Source organism: Entelurus aequoreus, linkage group LG10 (assembly GCF_033978785.1).
Source record: "Entelurus aequoreus isolate RoL-2023_Sb linkage group LG10, RoL_Eaeq_v1.1, whole genome shotgun sequence".
NCBI lineage: Eukaryota > Metazoa > Chordata > Actinopteri > Syngnathiformes > Syngnathidae > Entelurus > Entelurus aequoreus.
Genome location: NC_084740.1, coordinates 35,493,095 through 35,513,669, shown reverse-complemented (window position 1 = coordinate 35,513,669; position 20,575 = coordinate 35,493,095). Strand labels below are relative to the sequence as shown.

Sequence of the window (20,575 nt, the reverse complement as noted above, 5' to 3'; positions counted from 1 at the left end):
TTGTGTGCTGGTTCTGTTTGTGGTTTGGAGTGTACAGTTGAGAAGGCGCTTTTTGTTTACCATGAAGGATGAACGCAAACTCACACATGCACACACACCCACACTAATGGTAGACACACACACAGCAGCTGGTGCAGCATAGTGAGAGGAAGTTTCACCCTTTCTTCAAATCCTGCTCGTTCTATTTTTAGCTGTTTGGTTTAAAAATAATCTATAAACAACATTGCCTGCTGGTAGCGTCACTCCATACACCTAATTTTCTCTGCACATTCCTAAAATTCCCATTTTTACAACAAACTCGTAATGTGTATGAGTCTAATTCACTTGTTTTGTTATCCATCTCTGTTGACTTGACGACAGTCAGTCCTCTCTGCGCCCTCACAGACTGTCCACTATATTCCAAACCTTGTTATCTCCTTCTCCCCTTTCCGTTATCAGTCACAAAGCCCCGCCTTTCGCTGCCCTAATGTGGGGACATCTCCCTGCCCGACGGCCAATCAGGATGTTTGACCCGTCCCTCCTGGAGATGCCGTGGTCCCAGACCGGGCCTGAGGCTTCAGTAAGGGAGTAACGGGCTGGGACGAAAGTTATAGACGGAGAGGGGGGAGATTTTAGGAATACCAGCAGGAAGAAGGAGTGACCGCAGTTTAGGATAAAAGCTGAGATTGAAGCTCTGCAGCTGGGCAGAAGGTAGGATGGATCAGCAACTTGCAGTAAAGTTTGTGGAAAGTTGCTTAGACTGCATGAAGGAGTGGACATGGCTGAACAATGGCACGCTGTTAGCATCCACACAGAGTAGTTTGTGTCACCAGGACCATAAGAGTATTTTGTAACAAGACCTGGCCCAAGCGTTACCCAAAAAGCAAATTTTGTGGCATTCCAGAATCCCTTTAAAAATGAGTGACGCACAGCTGTCACTTGGTTAGTGTGTGTGTTGACGTTACACAGCAGTGACAGCTGCACTGCCATAGTCATTGGATCTCCGTGCCCCTCTGCGGCACCGAGCCCGACCTCCACATACCTATGAAGCCTGGTATGTTGGGCACAACCATGACAGTCTGTGTGACAACACAGAGGGCTACACAAATGTGTCTTCTTCTTCCTTCGACCAGTCTCAATGTGACTACTTTTCTGTGGGATGCTACTGTCTAAGGTTCTCCAAGAAACCTAAGTAGAGACCCTGGAGTCCAGAATGTCACTCTGTGTTGAACAGAAGATCATCTATATGAAAGTACCTTAGTGTTTTGGAACCTGCTGCACAAATATTAGTCTCTTATAAGTTTTTTAACTGAACTCACGGGCTGGTCCAGTGTTCTTCTCGGGCCAGACCAGCAGCATAGCCCTCTTGCATATAGGGATGGAAATTGATAAGATTTTTCCGGTTCTGATTCTTCTTTCAACAAAATAACAAAAAGGTAGATTAGCATCAATTGTGTTTAGTTTAGAGGTAACATGACCTTACAAAGCTAACAGTAAAGTCTTAAGAGGGACATATGCAGCTTAAAAAAAACTTTAAAAAAAAAAAAATCTAAGAAATAAATATTCTGTAGAATTTAACAAAATAAAACATGTGTGGAAATTACATAAAAATTTAACATTTAGTAAAGTTTTTACAACTTTTAAGAATCTTTGTAATCTCCCTAGAAAATATACTTGTGAAACTTAAAACATTTGAATACCGTGCAAAGATTTGTTTAGATTTACAAAGTGAAACTATATATGACATAGGCTCATAACGTGCAACTCAATATATTTCAAGCCTAGATGCGTTGCGTCCTCAATGTGAACGCTCCAGCGCTTAGGTCTCATTCATCCGACCAGAACGTCACCAAAAACGATAAGTGTCGTAATTATTTGCCAAAATAGACTGTTACAAAATAAATAGTTGACAACGTAGCAGAAAACGGGTGAAAATGAAATGTCGTAGCAATTTATCCCTTTAAACTGCGATAGCCAAAATTCTTGTCCTCTTCTTTCTTAATCTTGTGCGCACAATAATCCGGTTCAGAAAATGTTGACTGTGCACAAAATCCTTGAAATAGCCACAAATGCGCCATTACTGAGACAAGTTGAATTGAAGTCATTTTATTTTGGTAAACACTGCAGTACGTGCGACGTCATGACGTCATGTCCGCATGCGGGTCAGATTGCATTCACATTGGAAATCACATCATTTAACCTGGCCCTCCAATCAGTGTGTTCTGCCGCATCATTTAACGTTGTTTGTCACATCATTTAATTTGGCCCGCCATGTCATTTAATGTAGCCCGTCACCTCATTTACAGTGGTGCGTCACGTAATTGACGTAGTCTGTCACAACATTTAATGTGTTCGGTCACGTCATTTAACGCGGTCCGCCACCTCATTAATGTTGCCCGCCATGTCAATCAGTGTGGTCTGCCACATCATTTCTAGGTTCAGATCCGAGCATATTGTTGTGATACGTGAAGCCCTTTGAGACACTTTTGATTAAGGGCTATAGAAATATAGATTGATTTTTTTTTTTTTTGATTGATTGATCTTTAAAGTGGTCCATCACATCATCAAAGTGGGCCGCCAAGTCATTCAATGTGGTCTGCTACATCATTTAATGTAGTCTGCCACATCAATTAATGTGGCCTTCTGGGGGCAGCCGTAATTGCAATGTGACCCTCAATTAAAACTAGTTTGACATCCCTGCATTAAGGGAATTGTTAGAAAAATTGGCAAGCGATTCCAAGGAATTGATACACTAGGAACAGGTTCTAAACAAGATCCGGTTCTCGATTCCTATCCCTGTTTACTATCAATCAATCAATCAATGTTTATTTATATAGCCCTAAATCACAAGTGTCTCAAAGGGCTGTACTATACTGTACAATGTATACTAATACACATTGACAATACACTGGAGCAGATCTGTCAGGATTTGGCTCAAGTGTAGGTCCTGTTGTGTTGAAGGTAGCACTGGTAGATAGGTTCTGATTCTATGTAGGGTCACCAGACGAGATTTTGCTACCAGTCATCGTCAGCATACATTCATCCACTGTGCTGGGACTTTGGTTTTTGTTTAAGACCCGTCTTCCCGCATGCTGTGACTGTCCTTTGGCCATCCATGTCTATGCACATCTTCATTGTTGCTATCAAATCTGCATTGGTACGGCAACACCACTTGGACAAAATACTGAGGAAGGGGACAATGTTGTAAAATATGTCCTATGTCCGGACGTGTTTGAGGTTCCTGCTGTGGTTAGATCCAGTGTCTTTTGACTACATTGTCAATTCTCTATGTGACCTCATAACACATTTGGACTTCAATTACTGTCTTCTGCCCACTAACTGGATCGAGTAGATCCTCTTACTGCTTCAAACATGCAAGACATCCGAAGCCTCCGGGAGTCCAGCTGGGGTGACAGAAGCCAAAAAGTGGACGATACTCAAACTCAGTCCGAAAGCTCAAGTAATGTTCCAAGTGTCTCATGTCATGAAGGCAGCTGTGGACTTCACAGAGATGAACAGAAGTGACATGATGGATAATGAAGACCACTTCCTGGCGTCAGGCTTTGGGCGGCGGTGGTGGTGTTTGTTGGTGGGGTTGATTTTGCAGCAGGAAGTACGGTCACGAGTGGATCGGGGGGTCTGGGAGGTGAGGAAATACTGTTCGACATGTGCTGGAGGGAGAACTTCCCTCAGCATCCACACACCAGCGAGGAAGGAAGACTCATGTAAACACACCGTTATACAGCATCTGAATTTTTACAGTGAGTTACAAATGAGTTATGTGTACATTTCTGTTTCCTGTTCACATGGGCGCATTTCCTGTCCACAGGCGAGGTCACCTGACCGGTCAGAAGACATGTGGGCTTGGACACTTGACTTATTAGGTGGAGGATGCTTTTGTCTGTACTTGTTGTCTTCTTACACTGAAACAGGAAGTGGGTGTGCGTGCGTGTGTGTGCGTGTGTGTGTACGTGTGCGTATGTTGTCAGTGGAGTTTGTTGATGATGATTGAGGTACTTTTTTTTCCTACAAAAATCTTCACCCCGCTCAACTCTGGTCTAGGTTGTGTTGTGTCTAATGTTGTCTAATTGTGTTTCATCTTACCTGTTGTCTAACAATTATCTAGTTTTGTCTCATGCTGTGCAGTATTTTTTTGCCATGTTGCCTCATGTGCCTCCAATTCTGTGTTGTTTGTCCATTTTGTGTGGTCTGTCTGATGCTGTGTAAGATCATCATTCATTTGATCTAATGTTGTCTCATGTTTTTAGTGCTATCTAATATCGTTTCTCATGCCTCGGTTCTCATATTACCTTGTCAGATGCCTTCTCCTGTCTTATGTTATTAACTCTAATGTTGTTTTTCGCTTGTCTCATGTTGTCTTGTGTCTAATGTTGTCGTTTTCATGCCGTCCTATTCATAAACAAACATTGACTCCTCTGATCATATGATTGTTCAGATTAGATCTTGTAATTGTGAACATGAAAAAACTGTGTGTGTGTGTGTGTGTGTGTGTGTGTGTGTGTGTGTGTGTGTGTGTGTGTGTGTGTGTGTGTGTGTGTGTGTGTGTGTGTGTGTGTGTGTGTGTGTGTGTGTGTGTGTGTGTGTGTGTGTGTGTGTGTGTGTGTGTGTGTGTGTGTGTTCTTCATGATGAGAGGATGTTGCTTGTTTTGTTCGAATGCCAACAATAACATCATCAACTTCATGAGGGCTATTGAGTAGGATCACACCCAGTACTGGCGGGTTCTAGTCAGACCTAGTGGAAAAGTACCGTCGTGTTCTAGTCAGATCTAGTGGAACAGTATCGTCGTGTTCTAGTCAGATCTAGTGGAACAGTACCGTCGTGTTATAGTCAGATGTAGTAGAACAGTACTGTCGTGTTCTAGTCAGATCTAGTGGAACAGTACAGTCATGTGCTAGTCAGGTCTAGTGCAACAGTACCGTCGTGTTCTAGTCAGATCTAGTGGAACAGTACTGTCGTGTTCTAGTCAGATGTTGTGGAACAGTACTGTCGTGTTGTAGTCAGATCTAGTGGAACAGTACCGTCGTGTTCTAGTCAGATCGAGTGGAACAGTACCGTCGTCTTCTCGTCAGATCGAGTGGAACAGTACTGTTGTGTGCTAGTCATATCTAGTGGAACAGTACTGTCGTGTTCTAGTCAGATCTAGTGGAACAGTACCATCGTGTTCTAGTCAGATCGAGTGGAACAGTACTGTTGTGTTCTAGTCAGATGTAGTAGAACAGTACTGTCGTGTTCTAGTCAGATCTAGTGCAACAGTATCGTCGTGTTTTAGTCAGATCTAGTGGAACAGTACTGTCGTGTTCTAGTCAGATCTAGTGGAACAGTACAGTCATGTGCTAGTCAGGTCTAGTGCAACAGTACCGTCGTGTTCTAGTCAGATCTAGTGGAACAGTACTGTCGTGTTCTAGTCAGATGTTGTGGAACAGTACTGTCGTGTTGTAGTCAGATCTAGTGGAACAGTACCGTCGTGTTCTAGTCAGATCGAGTGGAATAGTACCGTCGTGTTCTAGTCAGATCGAGTGGAACAGTACTGTCGTGTTCTAGTCAGATCTAGTGGAACAGTACAGTCATGTGCTAGTCAGGTTTAGTGCAACAGTACCGTCGCGTTCTAGTCAGATGTAGTGGAACAGTACTGTCGTGTTGTAGTCAGATCTAGTGGAACAGTACCGTCGTGTTCTAGTCAGATCGAGTGGAACAGTACTGTCGTGTTCTAGTCAGATGTAGTGGAACAGTACTGTCGTGTTCTAGTCAGATCTAGTGCAACAGTACCGTCGTGTTTTAGTCAGATCGAGTGGAACAGTACTGTCGTGTTCTAGTCAGATCTAGTGGAACAGTACAGTCATGTGCTAGTCAGGTTTAGTGGAACAGTACTGTCGTGTTGTAGTCAGATCTAGTGGAACAGTACTGTCGTGTTCTAGTCAGATCGAGTGGAACAGTACTGCCGTGTTCTAGTCAGATCTAGTGGAACAGTACTGTCATGTTCTAGTCAGAACTAGTGGAACAGTACAGTCGTGTTCTAGTCAGATGTAGTGGAACAGTACCGTCGTGTTCTAGTCAGATCTAGTGGAACAGTACCGTCGTCTTCTAGTCAGATCGAGTGGAACAGTACTGTCGTGTTCTAGTCATCTAGTGGAACCGTACTGTCGGTCGTGTTCTAGTCAGATCTAATGGAACAGTACTGTTGTGTTCTAGTCAGAACTAGTGGAACAGTACTGTCGTGTTCTAGTTAGATCTAGTAGAACAGTACCGTCGTGTTCTAGTCAGATCTAGTGGAACAGTACTGTCGTGTTCTAGTCAGATCTAGTGGAACAATACTGTTGTGTTCTAGTCATATCTAGTGGAACAGTACTGTCATGTTCTAGTCAGATCTAGTGGAACAGTACTGTCATGTTCTAGTGCAGGGGTAGGGAACCTATGGCTCTCGAGCCAGATGAGGCTCTTTTGATGACCGCATCTGGCTCTCAGATAAATCTTAGCTGACATTGCTTAACATAAGTAAGGAATAATTCCGCTGGTAATCACAGTGTTAAAAATAACGTTCAAAATATAAAACTTTCTCATGCATTTTAATCCATCCATCTGTTTTCTACCGCACCTGTTCAATAAGTTAATGGTAAGAAGTATTTTATTTGTTATTGGTTAGCTTCAGAATAACAATGTTATTAAAAATAAAAAGAGACTTATTATACTCTAAAAATGTTGATCTTACTTAAAAATGCACGCATTTAGTTGTATTCAGTGTTAAAAAATATTATATGACTCTCATGGAAATATATTATAAAATATTTGGCTTTCATGGCTCTCTCAACCAAAAAGGTTCCCGACCCCTGTTCTAGTGGAACAATACAGTCATCTTCAATGTGAAAAACTACCATCATATTCTAATGGAACTGTACAGTCATGTTCTAGTGGAACAGTACAGTCATGTTCTGGTGGAACAGTACAGGCATGTTCTAATGGAACAGAACAGTCATTATCTAGTGGAACAGAACAGTTCTGATCTAGTGGAACAGAACAGTCTGTTCTAGTGTAACAGAACTGCCGTGCAGTGACTTCTCATCATGTGCATCCTTCATGCACAAGTTGTTGTACTTCTTCTCATGCTGCTGACATCCACTATATGAGACAGCTCCTCGTACCTCAGCATGTTCCCGCCTCCGTCCATCATGTGGGGATCTTCTCCACCAGTCGGGCAGGGCCTGCACTCCTGGTCTATAATAAGAGGTAAGCGTGGTCAGGCATGTGGCAAACGGAGGGAGCTGCGCCTCCTCGTCCACCTGCTGCCGTCTGTCTGCAGTCCGAGCTGAAACCTCCAAGTGGTCTTCATCTTTACGGTGGAGAGCTTTCACATCAGACGCTGGTTGCGCTCTTGCACCATCTCCACTGTGTAAAGGTGAAAAGGGACTTAATATTTGGATGGGAGATGTGATCAATGGACGCTCCGCTAAAGCTCACCGAGTTGCAGACACGAGAATAGACACAGCAAGTCTTGTATTTTCTTTAAATGAGCACCAGAGAATGTGTGTTATGTCATCTTGTGACCCGCTGGACACCCAACACCTCCAACACGCCCAAACGGGCTCGGCATCCACGCTGAAATGACACACACACACACACACAGGTGCGTGCACATACATAGCAGATGCGAGTTAAAAAAGTGATCACAGGAAGGCGGAACTCTCCGGAATGACATAGCAGGGGGGCCACAGTGAACGCAAGCCAAGTCATTCCCAAAGTGATTGGGCGGGGGCATGCCAGTTTATACACACACACACAATATAGTGCAGTAACAACCTTAACCAGCCTTGCTTCCTACTGTTTGTTGCCTGTTTACGATTGCTGCTGCTGCTGATGATGATGTCTCAAATCTGCCTCTTGTCTCATAGCAACAGGGTTGGCTGATCGATAGTTAGGATTTTGTGTTCAAAGAGTTGTCAGATTAAAACAATGTAACCTGTTTTATTGATCTCCAACCAGGCACACATGCTCTTGTCAATAGACCTTCGGATTGGTTGTCGTTATCATTAGCAGATTTGTCCTTTAATGAAACAATGTGTTATCGGATATTTTGGTTATGGAAAGGCTGCAAAAATGTAGTGCAGTGGTTCTCAAACTTTTTTACAACCTCGAAAAAACCTTAGCTCTCCCAGTTTCACCATGATGACCAACATTAAAATACAATAGCGTAGTAGACTTACGTATTTATGAAAAAAAAAGGCAGAGATTTTATTTCACAAGTAACATATTTTGTGGACTATAGGCATCCACTAAATTTTAGGGAAAAAAATGTGTTCCCATATATAGGCCGCACCGGACTATAAGCCGCAGATATATACGTTGTGAAATGAGTTATTTACACAGAAATGTTGTAAATGTTTGTTTACGCACCTTAATTGTTTCCAAACGGTGCCTGTAACACGGCATTAAAACAGATGATCAAACAAAACAGAAGTCATCGTCATGGACCCACTAGCTGCGTAGGCTAGCTCTTCAATAAGTCCATGGTGACGTTTTGGAGAATTTACTGAGGAATTTGTGATACCGGAACAATACAAAAAGAATGCCATTGTAAGTTATTAATGCTAACACAGATAGTTGTAAACATGTTAGCATGTTAGATTAAAACAATATAACCTGTTTTATTGATCTCCAACCAGGCACACATGCTCTTGTCAATAGACCTTCGGATTGGTTGCCGTTATCATTAGCAGATTTGTCCTTTAATGAAACAATGTGTTATCGGATATTTTGGTTATGGAACCCACTAGCTGCGTAGGCTAGCTCTTCAATAAGTCCATGGTGACGTTTTGGAGAATTTACTGAGGAATTTGTGATACCGGAACAATACGAAAAGATTGCCATTGTAAGTTATTAATGCCAACACAGATAGTTGTAAACATGTTAGCATGTTAGCTAGTGCTACGTACAAATATGCATGAAAACACTCCTACACATGGGACGGTTTAGTAAATCTGAATTGTTTTAGTTGTATTGTAAAAAATATGAATGTTGCTTGGAAAGATGAAAATCCTTTCGAGTAAAAACGTTATGGACGACTTTGAAGACGGATCGGCACTTGTACTTACGGCTCAAAGCTCTGAAACAGAAGAGCACTGCAGCACCTGCAGTGAGCAAACTTGTCGAAAAGATGGCGCCATAGCACAAACAATAACACTTTTTCAGTGTATTTGCTTGATTTTTTCTAACCATTTGCATTGTGGCCGTCAGCGAAGAAAAACCCATAAATTAGCCAAACTAGATGCAGTGTTAAAAGCGTAGGAAAAAAGTGGCGGCGTATAGTCCGGAATTTACAGTATATTTAATATTTTGGGCCACTTTAACATTACACACAGTTTTAACAGTAACACTGTGTGTGAATATAGGAAAATAAAACACTGTACTTTAATTAAGTGATTCTTTGGCGTATTACTAGATAAAGCCCGCGTACCACAGTTTGAGAATCACTGATTTAGTGTAAAGCAAAAGAGCCAATAAAAAAAAATTACATGCGGGCCGAAAATGTCTTTGTGCCGCTCTTCGGACACCTTAGAGATAGAACATTTAAGAATATTATTTTTATTATAAAGATATTAATCAATTGTTTTTCTATTTTAAGTAAGCTCTTAATGATTGTTTGATTGGATACTGTTTTCTGCTGGCGGTCTATGCATCTTGCCCAGGGACTTTGGTTGGAAACTAGCTTTGTAGCTAAAACCTGAGCACTTACAGCAACGTTGATCAATGTGCGTTGTCCCCATTCAAATAAACTAATAAAATAAAATGAAAAAATGAAACTATTATTGCCAGCGAGCTCAGCAGTCACAGAAAGCACGAATGAACGCGACGTTGTTCCCTTTTCAGACTCTGACAGAGAAGAGGACGGCCATGTTTACAGCACGAGCAGAGATCAAGCTGTAAGTGAACGCTGACCTCAAACATTTAGCCACACATGACTAATCTACCTACGTGTTGTTCATCAAGTGTCAGTAAGACGCTGTCCTAATGTCCACAGGTAAAAGATAAGAGGCGGTCTCCCCCCACTGGCCCGCATCGCAACGCTCACCACAGCGGCTCTGCGGAGGACCACGAGAGTCCAGAGAGAGTGGTGAGACGCAAATATGCATGCATCAAAACATTCAATGTCCAATTGTGAAGATGAATAGATAAGATTCAAGGCCAACCCAGGACTTAAAGGCCTACTGGAAGCCACTACTACCGACCACGCAGTCTGATAGTTTATATATCAATGATGAAATCTTAACATTGAAACACATGCCAATACGGCCAGGTTAACTTATAAAGTGCAATTTTAAAATTCCCGCCACACTTCCGGTTGAAAAACTCCTTTGGATATGATTTATGCGCGTGACGTCACAAAATCCACGGAAGTGGTTGTACCCCATCTACCCGATACAAAAACCTATTGTTTTCTTCGACAAAATTCCACAGTATTCTGGACATCTGTGTTGGTGAATCTTTTGCAATTTGTTTAATGAACAATGGAGGCTGCAAAGAAGAACGTTGTAGGTGGGATCGATCGGTGTATTAGCGGCTAAGTACAATACTTACAGCAACACAACAAGGACTACTTACTACGCCTAGCCGATGCTTGCCGCCAAACCCACGGATGAAGTCCTTCGTCGCGCCGTCGATCGCTGGAACGCAGATGAGCACGGCTGTTGATGGGAAGATGAGGGCTGGCTGGCGTAGGTGGAGCGCTAATGTTTTTATCATAGTTCTGTGAGGTCCGGTTGCTAAGTTGCTAAATTAGCCTTAGCGTCGTTAGCAACAGCATTGTTAAGGCTGAGAATTTTTAACCGTGTAGTTACATGTACATGGTTTAATAGTATTGTTGATCTTCTGTCTATCCTTCCAGTCAGGGGTTTATTTCTTTTGTTTCTATCTTCATTTGAGAACGATGCTATCACGTTAGCTCAGTAGCTAAGTGTGTCACTGATGTATTGTCGTGGAGATAAAAGTCACTTTAAATGTCCATTTCGCGTGCTCGACTCTCATTTTCAAGAGGATATAGTATCCGAGGTGGTTTAAAATACAAATCCGTGATCCACAATAGAAAAAGGAGAGAGTGTGGAATCCAATGAGCCAGCTTGTACCTAAGTTACGGTCAGAGCGAAAAAAGATACGTCCATCACTGCCTCTCTAGTCCTTCACTGTAACGTTCCTCATCTACGAATCTTTCATCCTCGCTCAAATTAATGGGGTAATCGTCGCTTTGTCGCTCCGAATCTCTCGCTCCATTGTAAACAATGGGGAATTGTGAGGAATACTAGCTCCTGTGACGTCACGCTACTTCCGGTACAGGCAAGGCTTTTTTTATCAGCGAGCAAAAGTTGCGAACTTTATCGTCGATTTTCTCTACTAAATCCTTTCAGCAAAAATATGGCAATATCGCGAAATGATTAAGTATGACACATAGAATGGATCTGCTATTCCCGTTTAAATAAAAAAAATTCATTTCAGTAGGCCTTTAAATCTCTTATCAATCCATGAACAGATGAAGATCTTTGTCCCTTTACTTTTGTCCATATGTTGTATTTGTGGCAACAACCCCCTAGCACAGGGGTCGGCAACCTTCAGCATACAAAGAGCCATTGGAGCCCATTTCCCCCCAAATAAAACCAACCTAGAGACACAAACTCTGTTAGATTCCTAAAATGACGATAACACCACTTATAGTTTTCTTAACTTGTGCTATAGGACTTATGAAAATAAACACTTATTTCATGTATTTCTGGGTATAACGAAGCAAATCATCAAATTATTTTGAACATTAGAAAAAAATACACTGTTCCTTCCCTTATTAATGAATAAAAAAATAAAAATCAACTCATTCCAGTGTTCTGAAGGCATACGACTGCGGCATATTCATTTGACTAAAAATTTAAAACAACTACCTAGTCATCAATAAAAACAGCAAATTAATAAAAATGGAAATAAATAAAATGTTTCTCTTTTTTGATCCGTCCATTGCTAGGGGTTGACCGCTAAAAACAATACAATTGCATGGCAGCAAGAGAGGTCGCATAAGGGCTGTGACATACATTTCCATCGACAATACACTACCGTTCAAAAGTTTGGGGTCACCCAAACAATTTTGTGGAATAGCCTTCATTTCTAAGAACAAGAATAGACTGTCAAGTTTCAGATGAAAGTTCTCTTTTTCTGGCCATTTTGAGCGTTTAATTGACCCCACAAATGTGATGCACCAGAAACTCAATCTGCTCAAAGGAAGGTCAGTTTTGTAGCTTCTGTAACGAGCTAAACTGTTTTCAGATGCGTGAACATGCTTGCACTTGCACAAGGGTTTTCTAATCATCAATTAGCCTTCTGAGCCAATGAGCAAACACATTGTACCATTAGAACACTGGAGTGATAGTTGCTGGAAATGGGCCTCTATACACCTATGTAGATATTGCACCAAAAACCAGACATTTGCAGCTAGAATAGTCATTTACCACATTAGCAATGCATAGAGTGTATTTCTTTAAAGTTAAGACTAGTTTAAAGTTATCTTCATTGAAAAGTACAGTGCTTTTCCTTCAAAAATAAGGACATTTCAATGTGACCCCAAACTTTTGAACGGTAGTGTATATTAAAATGTGTTTTATTTTCATATGACAAGATCCCAGAACTCTGCATAATAACAACTTTTAAATTAAAATAAACTAAATAAAATGAAATATAATAAATCAAGTAACCATTATTTGTTGACATTCGGTTTCAAAGCCAAAGGGAGCCACGGCGGCGGCATGAAAGAGCCGCATGCGGCTCCAGAGCCGCGGGTTGCAGACCCCTGCCCTAGCAGCACTGCAAAAAGTCAGGGTTCAAAAACAAGGGAAAAAAAATACAAAAATTAGGGGTATTTTATTTGAACTAAGCAAAATTATCTGCCAATAGAACAAGAAAATTTGGCTTGTCAAGACTTTCCAAAAGAAGTAAAATTAGCTAACCTCAATGAACACAAAAATACCTTAAAATAAGTATATTCTCACTAATAACAACTGTACTACTATATGAGTACGTATTTTCTATTGTTTCATTGAAAATAAAACAGCAAAGTCCATTTGGCTGTCATCTGTTTTAATATGAGACACAATTGTGTCAAAGTCATGATTTTTTTTTTCATGCTTGAAATAAGAAATTATTACTTTAAAAAAGTAGTTTTATACTTGTGAGCGTTGATGACACAGCTTTGCAACAGTTGATATTCTAGTTCCAAGCATGTTTTACTCAATATAGGTCATAACATCCCAGCTACAAGCTGTAATATCTTACTGAGATCATTTAGGACCAAAACACTTAAAACAAGTAAAATACTAACATAAAATATGCTTAGGGAGAAGAATTGTCTTATCAGACAGAAAATAAGCAAATATCACCCTTATTTGAGATATTTACCTGACATGTGACATGTTAGCTACTTCTCTTTGTTTATAATGTTTATAATGTCTATTTTCTATTTCCTGCTGGACCTACTCCCTATTTTATGCTGCTGCTGTCATATATACTGTATATACTGTAATATTGTACATGGTCATTGGTTTATATTGTATATATGTTATAGACATAATATAATATATCTGTATATAAATTATTCTGTACACATATGTATATATTCGTATATATGTTAGATTTTTTTATAGCTATATTAGTCTATTTATACCTGCATTGTCCTTTTCATCCTTACACTTTCCATCATTGTAACTGAGCTACTGTGTTGAACAATTTCCCTTGTGGATCATTAAAGTTTGTCTAAGTCTAAGTTTAATCTTACTTAGATTTCAGTTTTTGCAGTTAGCAAACCCTCACCCCTCACTGTTGTAGAACACAATGGTCTGGACCGGCCGCGTAAACAACTTTCATTCCCATCCTGTCAGCAGATTTTCAGCGCTGGTCTTTTCATCGGGCAGCAGGTGGACGCCCGTCAACAAGGGGAAAAAGACATTGCAGTGTTACCTCATCGAGTGCGTGTGTGCTCTGCAGGAGCAGAAGGAGAAGCTCCATGCGGAGTTGAAGCAGGTGCTGAGTCAGAAGAGAAGTCACCTGAGAGAGTCCGCCTGTCAACTGGCGCAGCCAGTGATGGATCCACAACCTGGCAGCGAGCCCACCGTAAGCGCCAGCAACCTCTCCACCTTAAACTGGGGTCATCACTCTAAACGTACTCTCTGCCTTTGTGGACCAGGTTGAGGCGGAAGCCTCCAAGCCGCAGGAGATCGTGGTGGAGACGGAGGCCGAGGCCGGAGCCAGCGGCTACAGCGTGACGGGCGGAGGACAGCAAGGAATCTTCGTTAAAGACGTCCTCAAAGACTCGCCGGCCGCCAAACATCTCAGTTTGCAGCAAGGTACTCTCTTCACACCTTAAAGTACCAGTAGAGTTGAAAAACAAGTTTTATGCTTGATTGTATCCATTAAATCATATCTAATTGTATTTATATACATCAGTCATACTGGAAATATTTCAAAATTGGAGAGAGATGTGCTATCATTCGCAATCCCTATATAAGACATGAACACATGTTTTTCTTAAAAGTGATGTAAATAAATCATACATAAATCTCTAAATCAACTTCAGATCCATCCGTCAATTTTAAGTTTTTTTTTGTTTTTTTTTTTTTTTTGTTTGCTTAACGTCTTTGTTGTCATAGAACACTTTTTTAAAATGGTAAACACACAAAATATACAAAATGTTCCCCCCAAAATATTTCAAAGTTGAATTTTTGATGTGAAGTAATTGGAGCCTTCAATAGGTCAATAATTCATAACAACATTGATTTTGATTCATTATTATTTTTTAAGCAAACCTGCATGGCACCTTTGTGTTATTGGAGTCAAGATTGCAACTTGTTCTCATTACATTTCACCCGTATGCTATTTTATTCTACTTTTTTATGGGGGTTTTTTGTAATCATATTTTTAGAATCTGCCACGGGCCTTTAAAAAATTAGCTGCGGGCTGCACTTTGGAAACCTCTGCACGAGGAAACTCCTCCGGGTACCAGCATGTAGAACGTACTCAAAGCTACTGTCTTGAATTAAAGCAGAATAAAGGTGACTATGTAGGTGTTTTAGTCTTGCTCTAATAATGTTTAAAATGTAATTAGAAGGTTGTGAACAGGTTATAAAAAATATTACACTTATTAGGAACGATCCTACTTTGCGAAATTACCACAGTCAGGCCAGGAACTGTATTAGTGACCAACTCTTTCCAATGTTGCGTTCAGGTGACCAGCTGCTGAGCGCCAAAGTGTACTTTGACAACGTGAGGTATGAAGACGCTCTGAAGATCCTCCAGTGTGCCGAGCCCTACAAGGTCAGCTTCCTGGTTAAGAGGACCGTCCCAGAAGCAGACATCATTGTGAGAACTGGAGTGCCCATCGTGGAGGTCAAAGGTCCCAAAGCCAAGATGGCCAAAATGGTAATCAGTTCACTATTACTGTGGACTTGTTTCATGTCTTAGCAGTCGAAAACTCCCCACAAGGTTACAGTCTCAAGTAGTTTTTAGAACGGTGGCTGAAAGAAAAATATAAACACCAGGCTGCAATTTTCACAGATATTCAGAGCCTTCTCTTCATTTTGGCCATATGCAGCTAGGCGCCAAGTAGTGAGGTGTGAATCGATACTGAAATATCGATACTGCCAATACCAGATCTTCATGAACTCATATCGATACTTTTGATACTTTAGATATTTGAGATAATGCACATCATTTATAAGAACACAGTGTAAAGTAACTCAATCCTTGAGATTTTGTCTCAATGAAACGCGATTGGTGGGAACTACTTTTTCTTCCGCCTGTGCTGTGCTCAGTCATTTAGTCTATCATTTGTTTATTTAAAGGGGAACTGCACTTTTTGGGGAATTTTGCCAGTCATTATGAAAGACAAGACCACGGATGTATTTTTTTTGTTAATGCATTCTAAATATTAGATAAATGCGATCAAAAGTCGGCTTATAATGGAGCCTAGGAACTGCTCTATTCTGCCTATAAAGCCCTTAAAAAACATCAAAACACCTCAATTAAGGTTTTGATGTAAGTATATATGTAATATAGTAACGGGCACATTTATAATAACATTTAATATTTACCTATTTTGATCATTTTAAGCATTCGCGGGGCGGCGTGGCGAAGTTGGTAGAGTGGCCGTGTCAGCAATCGGAGTGTTGCTGGTTACTGGGGTTCAATCCCCACCTTCTACCATCCTAGTCACGTCCGTTGTGTCTTTGGGCAAGACACTTCACCCTTGCTCCTGATGGCTGCTGGTTAGCGCCTTGCATGGCAGCTCCCGCCATCAGTGTGTGAATGTGTGTGTGAATGGGTGAATGTGGAAATACTGTCAAAGCGCTTTGAGTACCTTGAAGGTAGAAAAGCGCTATACAAGTATAACCCATTTATCATTATTTATCATTAATTTTTTTTCAAACTCTATCACTGATTACTACTCACTGCAGACTTCATGAGAGCCAACAAACATAATAAAACATCACTTACTGTACAAGATCTGAGTCATTTGGATGCCGACTACTCAGATGTTCATATATTCCCATTTAGATGAAGAATGACTCATAATCTTCGTGAATAAAAGGGGGTGGGACCAAGCATCTTTTTGTGTCGTTCTCGCCAGTTCCGGGTCTAAATTGTCTGTCAAAGTGTACTAACTTTTCGGAATACATCCTCATCCTTTGACTATCCATGTGAGAGGCATGCTTTATGATCTAGACCAGTGGTCCCCAACCACAGGGCCGCGGCCCGGTACCGGTCCGTGGACCGATTGGTACCGGGCCGCACAAGAAATGTAAAAAAAATAATAATAATAATAATTGTATTTATGTATTTATTTTTATTAAATCAACATAAAAAAAACAATATATACATTATATATCAATATAGATCAATACAGTCTGCAGGGATACCGTCCGTAAGCACACATGATTGTATTGCTTTATGACAAAAAAATAAAATTAAAATTTTAAAAAATTAAAATACATCCCCCCCGGTCCGTGGGACAACTTTTTCCGTAAAATTCCGTAGCTACAAAAAGGTTGGGGACCACTGATCTAGACTAACATTTGACAAACATGGAAACAAGGAAACAGCTCACCAGTTGATCATGTGAACATTGGCACACAAGTTTGTGATTGATTGATTGATTGATTGAAACTTTTATTAGTAGATTGCACAGCACAGTACATATTCCATACAATTGACCACTAAATGGTAACACCCGAATAAGTTTTTCAACTTGTTTAAGTCGGGGTCCATGTAAATCAATTCATGGTATGATCACGGCGCTGCTATAAATAGTTTGTCTGCGTTAGCGCTTATAATAACAAAATCACTAATACTTGGTTAATATTCAAGTCATATAGGTAAATGGAGTATTTTTTGCGCTTTTTGGATGTTTTTTTAATTGGGTTTTATAGGCGGAATAGAGGACCTCCTATTGGCATTGCTGCAAGCGGACTTTTATTTACGTATATTCACAAGTTAAAATACATCCGTCATCATGCTTTTCACAATGATTTTGAACAATAAGGAAAATTCCCCCAAAAAAGTGCAGTTCCCCTTTAAGAAAAGTACTGGCAATTAAAATGAGTCACTCAGTATTCTAAAACAGCAAGTGTATACATCCTTTTATTGTGGGCTGTTTGTAGACACTTGGATACAGAGATTAATATAAATAAGATAACGCTTTCAGTGCAGAATAATGCCATCAGTTGTTCCGCTCTGTGAATTTTTATCGTTTCAAGATGATTCCCCAAGAGTAGCAACACTTGAAATACACTACTTTTTAAATTTTTACTAGACACATTAGGTCAGAGGTGTCGAACTTGTTTTCATTGACAGCCACATCGCAGTTATGGCTGCCTTCAGGGGGCTACTTTTAACGGTGAATATACAGTATATGAATAAAAGTGTGTAATTGCCTCATAATATTAGCTAATTTCCAACAAATTTGATTATTATAGAGTATTTTTTAATGTAAAAATTGATAAATAACTTGCGTTGAAATCATTAGTTATGGTGACAACTAGTTATTAAAGTACTTACCGTATTTTCCGCACCATAAGCCGCCCCGTGTTATTAGCCGCACTTTCAATGAATGGCATATTTCAAAACTTTGTTTACTTATTAGCCGCCCCGTGTTATTAGCCGCACCTACGCTGCGCTAAAGGGAATGTCAAAAAAACAGTCAGATAGGTCAGTCAAACTTTAATAATATATTACAAACCAGCGTTCTAACAACTCTGTTCACTCCCAAAATGTAATGTGCAAATGTGCAATCACAAAAATAGTAACACTCAAAATAGTGCAGAGCAATAGCAACATCAATAACTCAACGTTGCTTGAACGTTAATGTCACACAACACACAAAATAAACATTTAAAGCTCACGTTCTGAAGTTATTACTCATCCACAAATCCCTCGAATTTTTCTTCTTCTTCGGTGTGCTTCACTTGTTTTTTGACACCATATGTGATGTGGACACGCATGCAGTCGTAGATTAACAGGGACGGAGCTGCGTGAAAAAAGTCACCCGGTCTCTTCGCTCATCTTTTCTTCATCCATCCATCCCTTCGAGTTAGCTTTTATGATGACGCCGGCTGGAAAGTTCTCTTTTGGCAAGGTCTTCCTTTTGAATATCACCGTGGGTGGAAGTTTCTGGCCGTTAGCATGGCAAGCTAACGGATATTCACCGTACGTGCTCCCGTTGTATCCACAGTGCGGTTCACAGGAATATCAAAAGTCAGTGGAACCTTGTACGCGTGTCTCTTAGTAGGAGCCATTTTGTGGTCTTTACAGAAACACACAAATGAAATTAAACGTAATATCCGCACGCTTCTTCTTCTACGGGGGCGGGTGCTCACCTTGGCGGTTGCTTACAGTAGAAGAAGAAGCGCTTCCTCTTCTATGGGGGCGGTTGTTTACCGTAGAAGAAGAAGCGCTTCCTCTTCTACGGGGAAAAAAGATGGCGGCTGTTTACCGTAGTTGCGAGACCTAAACTTTATGAAAATAAATATTAATATTAATCCATATATAAAGTGCACCGGGTTATAAGCCGCACTGTCAGCTTTTGAGAAAATTTGTGGTTTTTAGGTGCGGCTTATGGTGCGGAAAATACGGTAGTTGTTCTATATTTTGTAATATAATAATATATTTGTTGGATGATCACATAATACAGTTTAAACTATATGCAATTGCATGCAGTAGATGCAATTTTTTCTATCAAAATTGCAAGAAATATTACATTTAGGAAGAAAAATTAAGTACTTTATTGACACACATTATTTGTGGCGGGCAAGATATGACCCCTGCGCCTGGAGTGTGACACCTGTGCAATACGTATATTTGCACAAAGTATCGGATCGGTATTGCCGATACCAGCCTGAATTTTAATCGATATCGGATCATGAAGAAAATCAGTAGTATCACACATCACTAACGCCAACATAGCATGCTAACTAGCGGCTGGCTGCTCTGGCCTCAAGGTCAGTAGCTGTGAAGTTAGCATGTTTACCGTTTCAATTTTTTCTGTGTTTGAGAGCGTGAAGGGCACCAAGGCATTCAAGGCCAAGAAGAAGCGAGGTGGCCGCTTCGGTCTGAAGAGGCTGAAGGAGAAGCGTCGAGAGGAGCTGGTCATCGAGGGAACGCCACCCAGGCTGGAGATAAGTGACGTGGAGTTTGCCCTCCCTATATTCCAACACAGAAAGGGCGGCCACCTGGACGAGGCAGAAGGTGGCGCTGCAGTGAAGGGAAAGAGGAAAATCAGGTATTCTTTTCTTCGATATATACTACTTAATTGTTACTATTTTAAACACTGGAACCCTTAAAGTCAAAACAGCCCACATCTTGTACATTAAGCACCTCCCCCCACAAAAAAAACCCTTGTGAGACTTTAGATTAGTGAGCATTGACAGCAGTGATTCTCAAACTCTGGTACGTGTACCACTCGTGGTACTTGGGCTTCATCTAGTGGTACGCCAAACAATCACTTGATTAAAGTACAGTGTTTTATTTTCCTATTTTCAAACACAGTGTTACTATTCAAACTATGTGTATTGTTACAGTGGCACAAATATTAAATATACTTGTTACTACTTATAATATGCTACTGTATTCCAATTTTGGTGGTACTTTGAGAGACAATTTTTTTCTGAGGTGGTACTTGGTGAAAAAAGTTTGAGAACCTCTGATCCACAGGATTTACCCCACAAATGATTTGGCTTTTGTGTGATACCACCATAGAAATGTTGTGATGGCAAAAAGAAAAACTGTGATGATAAACATGGAACACGAGATGACTGCTCAATACAGAACTGTCAATACAACTCATTGAACGTCTAAAGCAGTGGTTCTTAACCTGGGTTCGATCGAACCCTAGGGGTTCGGTGAGTCGGCCTCAGGGGTTCGGCGGAGCCTCTGCCGCGAAGGTCAAAACACACCCGACTCATCGTGTAAATACAAACTTCTACCTGTTGGCGCATTATGGATACGGCAACAGCAGAAGTCACACTGATTTGCAGGTGTGTAATTCGTTGTGAGTTCATGCACTGTGTT

General features: G+C 40.7%; 1 protein-coding gene across 2 annotated transcripts in view; it reads left to right on the top strand.

Moving 5' to 3' along the window:
* prx (periaxin) overlaps nt 1–20,575 on the top strand; it is a 38,997-nt gene that overhangs the window by 3,316 nt on the left and 15,106 nt on the right. For both annotated transcript variants that reach the window (XM_062060632.1, XM_062060633.1), the window contains exons 2-7: nt 9,860–9,912; nt 10,011–10,103; nt 14,003–14,128; nt 14,202–14,361; nt 15,240–15,433; nt 19,561–19,787. In XM_062060632.1, the coding sequence (XP_061916616.1) occupies nt 9,860–9,912; nt 10,011–10,103; nt 14,003–14,128; nt 14,202–14,361; nt 15,240–15,433; nt 19,561–19,787 (853 nt within the window). The remainder of the gene's footprint in view (nt 1–9,859; nt 9,913–10,010; nt 10,104–14,002; nt 14,129–14,201; nt 14,362–15,239; nt 15,434–19,560; nt 19,788–20,575) is intronic.